This window comes from Anser anser (genome assembly GCF_964211835.1).
Source record: "Anser anser genome assembly, chromosome: 18".
NCBI lineage: Eukaryota > Metazoa > Chordata > Aves > Anseriformes > Anatidae > Anser > Anser anser.
In genome coordinates, this window is record NC_139739.1 from 15,679,549 (window position 1) to 15,691,817 (window position 12,269).

A 12,269-nucleotide genomic window follows, 5' to 3' on the forward strand; every position below is an offset into this window, starting at 1 on the left:
AGGATGGTCACTGCACATCCCCCTGTTCGAGATGGCTGTCCCAGGCTGTCAACCTCCACCATTTCCTAAAGGTTAGCTCCTGTTTCACAGCAGAAACTTTTGCCCCCCCCCTCCAGTGCACAGCCTTGTGTACCTCTTCTCCATTTCTCTGCTCGGTGGGGAGGTCCCAGCCACCAGTGATGCCTCTCACCATCCTCAGCAAATTTCATCAGCATCTGCTGCTTTGTGGGGCAGAGGTCATTAGTTTAAAAATGTAAGGTGGATCCCTATTGAAATTCCATTGCGAGCTTCTCCCCAGTCTGACACTCTCTCCAGCACAGCTGTTTTCCTGCTCTTTCACCTTCAGTGACGACCAAGACCCACAGCAGCCCTTGTAGCCCACCAGCCAGCACACCTGCCAAAACCATGGCAGATGCCGGCATCAAGTGCAGCCAGCATCCCCAGCTGAATGCACCTTGTTCTCTGCCAGTCATGGCATCTCCATCCAGGGCACAGCCAAGCGGCCGAAGCCCCCACGGAAACACAAGGAGCTTGGTGTCAGAAGCTCCAGTTCCGTGCAAGGTCTGGCTCCGTGGAGCTGAGCTGCCCCAGGGCTGGCTCTTGGCTTCATCTCCAGAATAACACAAGCTCTTCTGCCAAGGAAAGCAGGACTCTTCTCTGGACACACAACTCCAAACACAGCCCATGTGTGGCCAGAGCATCAGGGGTGCTGAAGCACTTCCCAGCACCGACCCAATCATGCTGTGTGCTCTGTGTTATCAAGGCAACGTGCATTTTTAGAGCAAGTCAAATGTGTACTTTTAAAATAATCTAGGGGTGACAATATATGGGTCTCCAACCTGGAGGTTATGGTATCACCTCTTCCAGGAACTGTACTACAAAGTATGCACACGGGGTCCTACAAATCCCTGAGATCTGGCTCCCAGCGCTTACATAAACTTACCTCCTGGCACAGGGTGCACAAATGGGGAGGGAAATGCCCTTGCTTGTGTTGCTGCCTCCCATCCCCATCCCAAGGAGGCTGATGCCATCCTGATGCCATCACACTGCCATGCACCAACACAGCAGCCGACCGCGTCCCCTGCCCAGGCGGTGATGAATGGAGTTCACAGAGGCTGGCGTGCAGGAGCTGCAGCAGGGACCCCCTTTCCTCCTGTCTGTCCTGGTCCCACGCACCCCGAAGTCCCCACATCTTTACCCCCCTTTCCTCCCCCCGGCAGCTCTCCCGACAGTTCCTCTCCCACTGCCCAACGCTCCCACTCCCAGTTTTTGTGCCATTTTCACACCTGTCCCTGGGAGCAGACTAGGGAAGCCCATCCTCTCCTCCCTAGCCCTAGCTCCAGGGGTCCCCTGGCAACTCTGTCAGTGTCGGACCCTCACCCACCCCCACTTCCCCTCCTGCTCCTCCCAGCACTTTGCTTCCCAGGGAACCTGCAGTGTGTCCACTCTCCTCAGCACACCCGTGCCTCCAAAATTCTCCCTCCCCAGCTGCAGCTTGCCCTGCCCAGCGAGCTACCCAGTGGAGACAGAGGTTTGCTTTACATCGGCATGAAGAAAACAGTGGATTTGGCTTTGTTGGGTGCTTTCTGATGTCCATGAGAAACAGAAGCAAAATTTACGATGCAAAATGCCAAGAATAGCTTGTGCATGCCTGCAGCCCTACAGATGTGGTACAACAGCCCCATCTCTTCTTGCTCAGTCACTGAGGATGGGGAGAAACCCCCATCCTGGTGCACTTGCCACTAGAAGTGATTCCCAGTGGCAGCAAATATAGCTAAAAAGTTGCCATTCAGCATGCCCTGATGACTCCCAAAGAAGCACAGCAGGAACACTCCATCAGACTACAGTTAGCCACAACTGTTTTACTGGTTGCTGCTTCAGCAATTTATAGGCTCCAGGTTAAAGGCTCAGTCAGCAGTGCTCTCATTGCCACCGCTCTAATACGTCCTCTGCAAGGTGGATTGGAAATGTTCTGAAATTAATAATTAAACAAGAGATTTGGTTCAGATCTCAAAGGTATGCCAATAAATAGAGAAATGCTGAAAAGTCTCCCAGGTGCAGACTGCTTGATGCAAAAATCAAAGTATTTCACAACACAAAAGAGGTTTAGTTCTCAATCACTCTATTACAGCCAAGACCTTCTCCTGCTTGCCATCATTGCTGTTTCACTATTGCACAAGAGAAAATCGCGTTTCCTACAGAAGCTGCAAGCAGTGCAAAAGGAGTTTGTCAAGGGAATGTTTTCCAAGACTAACAGCTAAGCATAAAACCACCAAATTCGAGCTTCTATCCATCACACTGGGAATCTGATGCTTTCAGACAGAGGAGACCATGCAGTTACCCACTTATACAGTAACCCATTCACTCATGCAAGGGCAGATTGACATCTGTATGTATATCTGGATCATATGCATTTTGCCAGCCCACCAGCTGCTGGTCAATGAAACCGTGGCTGTTTGCCCAGGTGGGATTATGGTCCCCAGATACGGACAAAACATGTCCCCCAAACTTGGAGGACACGCTGAGCATTTGGCTCCTTCAGAAACGGGGGGTTCGCGAGAAACGCAGCGTTTCTTCGTCAGCGATCGTGGCCCGTATTTTCGCTGCTTTGCTTTCTTGCTGCATTTCGGAAGGGCGGGCGGTTCTCCCGCAGCGCCGACGCGGCCACCGGCCGGTCTCCCCTCGGCCCCGCAGGTTGCTCCCGGTGAAGCGCAGCCCCGCTCCGCCGGCCCGGAGCCGCCCTTCTGCTGGGCTCGGGGGACGAGCGGAGGGTGGCGGCGGGCGGCCCCGACCGACCGAAGGACAGCGCCCGGCCCAGGGCAGCCGGATGCGGTCCCGGGGAGCCCCCCCCCCCCCTTCCCGGCGAGGCGCCGAGCTCGGAGCCGCTCGAGCTGGGCTGCTCCGGGAGCGGCTCCGGGAGCGGCGCCGGCGTCCGGCCCGCGGCGGCTCCCCCTCCCCGGGACGCGGCCCCGCGCGTACCTGGGCAGCGGCGGCGGGTCCCGGCGCGGCGAGCGGCGCGTCCCGCAGCACCGCGGCAGCCGGGGGGGGGGGTGGGGAGCGCGGCCGCCCCCGGGCGGGCCGGGCCGGGCCGGGGCGGGGCGGGGCGGGGCGGAGGCACCGGCACCGGGGCTGCGGGCGGCCGTGCGGGGCCGGGTGCGGGTGCGGCTTCGTGCCCAGGGCGCAGGCGGCGTGGGTGTCCGCGCGGGGTGCGCCCCACGGCGGGCGGCGCGGTGCCTGTGGGGAGAAGCGGTACCCGTCACCAGGCCGCAGCGGGGCGTAGCGGACAAGTCCAGCGATGCTCCGGGGCGTCGGGAGGCCCCCGGCGCTAGCGAGACCTCCGCTGCTCGCCTCCGGGCTCGGCAGCCCGGCGGCGGGCGTCACGGAGCGGCGGCGGCGTTCGGGGCGAGCCGCTGCTGCTGCCCGGTGCCCCGGCCTTTGGCCGCGAACAGCCTTTGCTGTTCTGCTTCTGAAGGGCGAGGCAGGGGATCGCCATCTGCTGCCTGGGCACTATTACTCCTGCCTTCTTGGAAGCAGCCAGCCTCATCCTTTCCCGGGTAACTTGTTTTACATTGCCCTTCTGGATTTACATTTTTCTGCTCACTTTGGAGGTGGGGATCTATTCCCCCTCCTGCCTGCCTGTCATGTTTTCTACTTTCCCCAATAAACTACTTTCCTCATCCATCAGACTCTGTTTGGGGGAACGTCAGCATCTCTATACGCCTTTTACTTGCACACGCCCCAAATATATATTCTGTTTTTCCTCTATGAATTTTGAGGTGCCCCTGGATACAGAGAAAGGTTTTTTCTCCCCTACATACAGATTGTCTTTGGTCACTGCTGTCTTACACCCCGATTATATGACTCCCTGATGCTGTGCAGCATGTTGACTGCCCTCTAATGCACAGCTTTATTGCTCCCTGATCCGAAGGATATGAAAGGCTTAGCTGGGCTGCTCGGATACACTTTTTACAGTTGTTAACAACAGCTCACTCCCACGGGATGCAGTACAACTGGCAGCAGGGACCCATGGTGGCTGCACCCTGCTGAACTGCCCCTGCCCAGCAAATGGGATCTTTGGCCTCTGGCGTGGAAAATGAGCTAGAGTGCTCCCATCCACCTGCCAAGCAGTGAGTGAGGACTGGGCCATGGAAGAAAGCAATTATCCCAACTATAAGCATTGTCTGCAGGCCACAGGCAGTCAGGCTCAGCTGATACTACAACTGTACAAAACATGGGACTATTTCGCTGCATTTTGCTGGGCCAAGCACACTGCTCTGCCGGAAGGATGGTGGGATATTAGTGGGAGATGCAGCTCTGCCTGTGATGGGGTGGATGGCAAAGAGCTGTGAGGGCAGGATGTGTTGGCAGCCCTATGTGATGGCTTTGGGCCCTGTCTTCCTTGGAAATACTGCAGAGCTGCTTGTTGATACAGAGAGGGGGCTGTGGGGCAGCCAGGCTCAGTGCGCTCTGCTCAGTGCGTTCAGCTGCTCTGCAGGCTGGTGTCCAGGCTGAGCCAGACAACAGGGGCAGAGAAGTGCAGGGGCCAGCAGCTCCCTCACCACACTGGCTCCCTGCCCTCTCTGTGAGGCTCAGGGCCTCAGGGTGACTGCCTGCTGGGCTGGGCAGCAAGATGGAGATGAGCAGCTCTGTACCTTCCCTCCCCCCAAACTAACCCCCCATGATACCCATGGTGGGGATACCCAGGATGGAGATGGGGACAGGGATGGGGGCAGGGACAGGGATGGGGAGACAAAATGGTTCTTCCCACTGGCACCCCGAGGCAGTGGGCCACAGGGTCTCCCATCCCTGGCTGAATTCCTCTCTCTCCCCACCCCAGCTCAGGAAGGGGAGGCCCAGCTCCTGCTGCCAGGCAGGGGGCTCTTCTCCTTGCTCTGACTGAGCCCCTTTTGGAGGCAAGCTGCTCTCTGCCCACAGACCCACGGGGCCTGCAGCAGGAGGCGACCATCCCTGTGGCGCTGCCACACCTGCAACCCCCGGCATGGGGCATGGGTGGATCTGGGCCGAGCTCTGTACCTCCACCTGTGGCAAGCACACTGCAGCAAACCAGGACACCACAGAATACTGTTCTGGGTGCTCCCCCGTGGCACCTGGGAAGGACCAGAAAGAGCCCTGCAAAGGCTGAGTGCAAGCCTCTGCTGCGCCATGCCCTCAGGAAAAAGTCCTGCCTTCCCTGCACAGCCCTGCTTGCCTCCCTGCCTCCCTACCTCCCCTGCCTCCCCGCCCTGATGCACTCAGGCCAGAGCAGGGTGTGATGAGCAGTTCAGTGCCCTGACATTGCTTGGTGCTTTTAGTTTCTAGGGAAGTGACAGAGGCAGGAGGATTGTGGGCCACAGCCTGCGGGAGACCAGGAGCCCACCAGCTGCCTGGCTGCTGTCCCCTGCTCTGGGTGCCCCTGCTGATGATCCCCTAGTCACTGCTTGCAAGGCTTGGAGATCATGGGCCAACCTGTGCTGTGCTTTGCTGCAGTTCCCAGGACACTTCCAGCAAGCGGCACCGAGTGCACAATGCCCCATTCAGTACCAAACTGGCCACACTCATGTTGCAGAAACTTCAAGAAGTGATGCCATTATACCTCCATAACCTTCAAAGGACCACATCTCATACTGATGAGAGCTCCAAGGTGAAGTGGGAATACCTTCCAAAAGTCCCCATCGCACATGGCATGAGTCTGTCCCCCCTCCCACTGGCAGAGCTCAGCCAGGCATCTTCCAGTGCTCCAAGACGGGCCTTGGCCTTGACATGGAGTCAGCTGTCACCACCACATACAGATACACCACCTGGACAGCACACCTGAGCAAGGCTGACCAGGAAGCATTGGTGCAGCCAACATCAGGGCACTGCCGAGCACTGTGTGGGCTGTGCATCTCTCCACTTCATCTGCCTGGCAGGTACAGCAGCTGTGGGACCCACTCCCTGCCACAGCCCCCTTGCCCCTCGGTCACCCTGGGTCTTTCAAACCATCTTCCCTCAGCCCCCAGTCCCTGTCCTCCAGGGCAACCTCCAGTGCCTGCTCACAAAAGTGAGTGCAGCACAACAGCTTAGCAAAGCACCTCCTGGGGACTTTTTTCCAGACAGAGACAAATTTGTCCTCCCCTCAGAGGTTGGCTGTGCTTTCTTGTATTCTTCCACTTTGCTTTGCTGTCCTCCATCCTTCCATTATTTTATTAAAGCTTCACACTGGTCTCTTCCCCAGCACATGCTCTGCACTCACACCTCTGGTTTCTGCTCTCCACCTCTTGGTGCTGTGATGAGCCACAAAGTTCTGCCCCAGCTCCACTGCAGGCCAAGCTCCAGGTCCCTCCTGGAGAGCACCTCAGCATATCGTGCCTATTGCAGCTGTAGGTGACAACTGTCATCCCTGCCCTTCTCCACTGGGACAGGAGCTGACTGTTTTCATCCATCCACAGGCTGGTCTGCACAGCTGCAGTATGTCAGAGCTGGCAAGGGCAGAAGAGTAAGGGGAATGAAATAACCAGTTTTCAACTGGACAAAGAGTGGACTTGAGGAGTCATGGAGATATGCATTATGCAAGGCCCTTAATGAGCCATTGTTAATGAGCTGAGGAGTGTAAGCACCCACAGCGGAGGCCGGGGCTTGTCCGTACAGCAGTGCCCAGTGGTACTGGCCCAGGCAGTGCATGTGCTGGCAGGGGGTTTTCCTTCCTGCCCAACCTGTGTTCTCCCCTGAGCAAAGGGCACACAGCAAATGGATTTTCTTGCTGTGTGGCTCCATCTCCTGTCCAGAGCCTGGCAAGCACAGCTGTGTCCACCCAAAAGTATTTGGTGGACACAGCTGTGCTTGTGTCCACCACCACCTCCCCCTCACTTCCCCAGTCTGTCTTTCCCAGAAAGGATGTAGCCCTCCACGACAGCCTTCCAGTCATGCGAGCTGTCCCACCACGTCTCCGTGATTGCAATGAGATCATGGCTCCGCGACCATACACAGATCTCGAGCTCAGCCTGTTTATTTCCCGTGCTCCGTGCATTGGTATACAGGCATTTTAGGGAAGCAGCAGGCACAGTTACCCCTAGAGGGAAGCAAGAAGAAGATTCCAGACGGGATATTGGGAACATTACCTTCTCTGAGGAGCCCTTGGACAACCCTATGGGACAACTCAGAGTTTTTTCCCTACTATCTTCATCAGTGTCAGCAGTGACAACTTCCCCCAGCCCTTCTCTGTCACTTCTAACTTCCCTCCCTTCCCCCGTCAAACCTAGTTTAAAGCCCTAGTAAACAGCCCAGAGAGCTTGCTCCCCAACGCACTTGTGCCCCACTTGCTGCGTTGGAGTCGGTCAGCAGCCCACATACCTGGCTTCTCAAAGGCCTGCCCAAGATCACAATACCCAAAGCCTTGGTCCAGACACCATCCCCTCAGCCAGTCATTTACCTGACCTGTTCTCCTCCTTCTTTCTGGGTCCTAGTTACCCATCGGGAGGACAGAGGAGAACACTGCCTATACCCTCGATCCCTTCAACATCCTTCCCAGGGATGCAAAGTCCTTTTTAATATTTCTCATTTTTCTTGTTGCAGCTTCCCGGGGTCCAACCTGAATGACAACAAGAGGATAGTAGTCCTCCAGTTTAATGAGCTGCGGCAGAGCCTTCCTAACATCTCTGGCACGTGCTCCAGGAAGACAGCACACCTCGACCACTAAGACTCTCCGCCCTTTTTTTGTGGCACTGGTTTTCATGCAGTGCCTTGTCCGGCCCCGCTCCTTATGCTTGCTACTTCCCTCGTTCTTGACATGCTTCGCGGGGCCTGGGTTCTGACTACTGTCCAGACCCCCATTCTTTTCCTTTTCCTGCCCGAGAGCCTCGAATCTATTACCCAGGGGCACCGTGGGGGTTCGTGGCTCCGTGGGTGTTGGGGGCAGGCACCTCCTTCTGCTTCGAGCTGAGACGAGGGTCCAGCCCGTTTCCTCTCGTGGGCGGTCAAGCCCTCTGTCCTGCAGGTGAGCAGCTGGACCAGCTAATGCCCCTTGCAGGGACTTCGGAGGGGGCTGCTGGGCTTCAGTAGGGATAGATTCACACCTCCTGTCTGTCTCCCTCAGAGACTTCCAGGAGCCCCTCAGGCTGCCAATTTCTCACTGCAGCCCAGCCATCTGCTCAAGCAGTTCCTTGAGCAGGACACACCTGCACCCACAACAGCTCTCTCTTCCCTCAGGACCCAGGGGGGCCTCCAGATTCTGGAGCTCCTCACAGTCACCAGACTGGACTGCCACATCACCCCTCAGGGGATCTACCTGGGTGCCCACATGAGCCCAGAGAGGTCGTGTCCCCTCACACAGGCCGGCCGCTGCGACAGGTGACCACCATGTTGAATTATAAGTTATAAAAGGTAGAGTTCCCAGAGGAGAGGAGAGAAAGAGAAAGGGAGGTGTGAAAGGGAGGAGAGGATCCTCCCTGCCCCGTCTGAACTGCCCTGCACAAACCGCCTGTGCTAAGTGCTGAAGTCTGTCCTGTTAGCACGTCCTGTTCACGGCGCTCCTTGGATTGCATGTGAGCAGTGCTGGAATTTTAGAGGGAAGTTTAGAGGGAATCTGCAGCGGAGAGGCTGTGACCTGGGCCCATACTAGGCAGCATGAAGCCAACCTTGATTTAGAAGTAGGGGCCTAAATTATTTGATGTTCCCCAATCTGGATATCTTTTGGGTGTTCCAGCTCCAAGCCACCACATCTCCCCCAGCTCATGCTCCCCTCATGTCGCTCACCCAACAGGGCTCCCAAGTTTTTCTATCTCCATCACCTTTCTGCAATCAACCCAACATTTTGTCCCTGCTTCCTCATCCCTCCCTAAGACAAGATACCAACCTCATCGTTCACACTGCCACCAGCCTCTCTCTGACTCACACACAGTCCTGTGTACCCATCTCCCACTGCAGGACAGCATCCTTGCTCCTGGCCTCCCCAACTCTCCTCTTTCACAGATACCTCCAGGAATCACTCTCTGTGCTTACGGCTGGGACAGCATGTCCTAGCTCGAGCGAAGCCATGGCATGGGATGCTCTGCAACATGGAGCAGAGCAGGTGTAGGACTTGCTGGCTGCTGCCATGCACAGCAGTAGGTGGATGCATACAGGATTCTCCCCTGTTGCATGCAAGCCCTTACCCTTTTTCACAAAGTGACGCTGTGTTACCTTGCATGTGTTCCAGGGTGAAAGCCTGCCTGCAGCAGGTCCTGACAGCAGCCTGCATGCAGTAATGTGACTGAGGGGGAGCTGCCTGGTCCCTGAAAGACAGCACCCCCTGTAATGCACATCGGTGGCCTGTTCTGACTAGGTTGTTCTCTTCTCTTCTTGATTTTCCAAGGGCAGGGTGAGCTACCTTCAGCTCAGAGCTCTTTTTTCATCTCTCTCAAAAGTGATCCTTGATGTTTACAGGCCACTGAAAACCAAGAAATGAACTCGAAGATTATTCCCAAGCCTTCTCCATTCAGCTGTCTACTCTTTGGCTGCAGTTACCAGGTGTCTAATACATCTCACGTAGTGATAATGCCTGAAGTAAGCTGGATAGTTCCTTTTCTTTTTTTTTTTTTTTTTTCAGCAAAATAGAAAATATGAGAAGTCTCTATGTTCAGCTGGATTCTACCATCAGGATGTCTCTTACAAGTTCTCAGAGCCAGAGGTGCAAGAAGCTGTTCTGATTACAAATGACAAAGGTATTTCATGATACACATCCCCTGAAACAGCACGGAGCCCACCCCAAAGCCATGCTGGCAAGGTTATGGGGGTTCCACTTGTTTTTCCTTATGGCAGAGATCATGAGGTGAGACCTGTTGGACTGGTAGCTGCTATTCAGGAAGGATTTTCAAAGATGTTGACTTAGGTGTGGTCCTAAGTCCTTCATCATCTTGTCTGTAGTGAACTTATTTCAAAGTAGGAACAGGACCAGAGCGACACTTTTTCTCATACCTCTGTTACCATGATGTGATGTGACTTTTGAAACTCTATTTAAAGGTTTCTGATTTTGAGCACCAAGATCTGTAACTATCAGATTGCAATGGCTGGAAAAATATGGGAAGATTTGGCTATTTCATTCTTGTGGTTAATTGTTTACACTAAAATTTGTGACTTCTTCAGACCAAATGCCGACAGTCCAATGACACAATGGCTGGTTATAAAAATCTTCTCCTTTCATGGGTCTGTACTGCAACATAATCATGGCATGAGAATCAGAGAAAAATAGGTTGGATGGAGCCTTAGGAGGCTTCTGGTCCAACCTCTTGCTCAAAGCATGTGCGCTTTGAAGTTAGATTGGGGTACTCAAGGTTATGTCTGGTCTTGAGTATCTCCAAGGCTGAGTATCTCGAAGAACGGAGATACAGCAGCCTTTCTGCATCTCCAGGCCAGTGTTGTAACACCCTCATTGTGATTTTATTTACCCTATTATCTAATCAGAATTTCCCTTGCTGCAGCCTGTTCATGTTGCCTCAGTTCTCATCACCGTGCACCTCCAAGAGGCTGTCTCTCTCTGTTCTTAACCCCCTTTTACACTGTTGAGGACAGTGATTAGTGCTCCCCTTGGCATTCTCTTCTCCACTTTGAACAAGCCCTCCTCCTCCGCTTGCATGTTGAGTGCTCCAAACTGAAACTGGCTTTGCTCCAGGATGTCCATGTCTTTCTTGAACTGGAAAGAACCAAACTGTACCCAGAGCCCAAATGTGGTCTCTCCAGTGCTGAAGAGAGGGAAGAAATCCTTTCTCTCACCATACTGGCTGTGCTCTTACAAACACAGCCCAGGATGTGGCTGCATTTGCTGGCAAGGCACACAGACAACTCATATCCCACTTGCTGATTACAAGAACTCCCAAGTCCTTTCCTGAAAAGCTTCTTTCTTTGTCCACAGTGTCCCAGCTCTTGTCTTGCATGGTGTTAATTCACCCCAGAAACAGGACTTGATATTTGTTTTTGCTGAATTGCATGAGCTTCCTGCCAGCTAATTTCTCCAGCCTTTTGAGGTTCTTCTGAATGGCATCCTTCCTCTCCAGTGTATTAATCACTCCCCAGTGTAACTACAACCCTGATACTGAGCTGCCCACAGCCTCCAGCAGCCAGGACCTTTGCTTACTTGAGAGACAATCTTAAACACATGAATCCTTAGATAAGATTTGGTTTTCCCACTTTCTGGAACAACTGGGTTGTAACTGGGCACTCTGCCTTGAAGAGCAGTTGTGAAGATGACAGAGCCAAGCTCTTAACAGTGCCAGGTGATAAAACAAGCAGTAAAGGCCAGAAGCTGCAACCTGGGAAGTTCAGGCTGCACACTAGGAAAAAAAAAATTATATAAATATATATATATATATCACTAGGTAGTGGTGCAACCCTCAGAGAAGGTTAGAATGATGGTGAAATCTCAGCTGTTTGAGATTTTCATTACTCAGCTAGACAAAGCCACAGCTGAGCTCATCTAGAATTGACAATTTTCCCTCTTTGTGAGGGATGTCAGATCAGACACTCCAGAGGTCCCTTCCTCTGTGAGTTTTTTTCTCTTCTGGCCAGGCAACATGGAATGATGTATGTGAATTCACAATTCCACAGGCTGAGAGAGACTCAGCTTATCTTTACAGCCACACTTGCCATTTTGCTACAAGAGTCCAAAGAAACAGCAGCTCTTGGTTGAGATCTACATCAGGAATATGACAGATGAAATTGGGCTCCTTAGAACAGATAGACATGGTGACACTGTCACTGAGATCAGGAAGGAACAGCAGGTCCATCTGTAAGAAGAACTGAGAAGATGGGACAGTGAGCCACACTTCTTGTGAAGATGCAATACTCAGATATTCTGGTCTCAAATCCATTGACATCTCCAGGAATCCTCTCTCTGGAAGTGATCCTGGGTGCTAAAGTTGACATCAGGAAGGAACTCACACAGGGAGGGGACACACAGTCCCCCTCACTAGGGGCTCATTCTCCTTAGCAAAAGCAGAGGTGCACCATTCAGGCAGACTTCACATCTTCTGTGGTCGCGGTCATCCTTGCCACCTGTGGGGAATGCAAACCTCACGTATGCAGCAATTGGCCACCGAGAATAGGGACCTGAAAGGCCACCCCAATTTCATTAGACCAGAGCTTCAGATTTAATGTGGAGCTTCAGATACTGGGGATTAAGAGAGCATGGTAGCACCACTGGTGCCTCTCTCTTCTCATGGCTACAGTTTGCACAGAAATCTGTGTGACTTATTTTTAAAAGTCCATCATGGTAATGAACACATCAGTGTAACCAGTCTGCGATGCAGAGGGGATAAGGA

General features: G+C 53.8%; 2 protein-coding genes across 2 annotated transcripts in view; one reads left to right on the forward strand and one right to left on the reverse strand.

Annotated features, from left to right (window-relative positions):
- The window catches only part of AIFM3 (AIF family member 3), a 60,513-nt gene extending 57,424 nt beyond the window's left edge, over positions 1 to 3,089 (reverse strand). Inside the window, exon 1 of the mRNA XM_083803718.1 lies at positions 2,980 to 3,089. The gene's annotated coding sequence lies outside the window, so the exon portion shown is untranslated. The remainder of the gene's footprint in view (positions 1 to 2,979) is intronic.
- A 1,910-nt stretch (positions 3,090 to 4,999) lies between these two features.
- On the forward strand, positions 5,000 to 11,741 carry LOC310883748 (uncharacterized protein; the record flags this gene model as incomplete). Its single annotated transcript, XM_083804561.1, is given in 5 exon segments — positions 5,000 to 5,045; positions 5,845 to 5,886; positions 5,889 to 6,265; positions 9,400 to 9,552; positions 11,586 to 11,741. Coding segments are annotated over 5 exon segments (774 nt in total).
- Between the last annotated feature and the right edge of the window lie 528 nt (positions 11,742 to 12,269).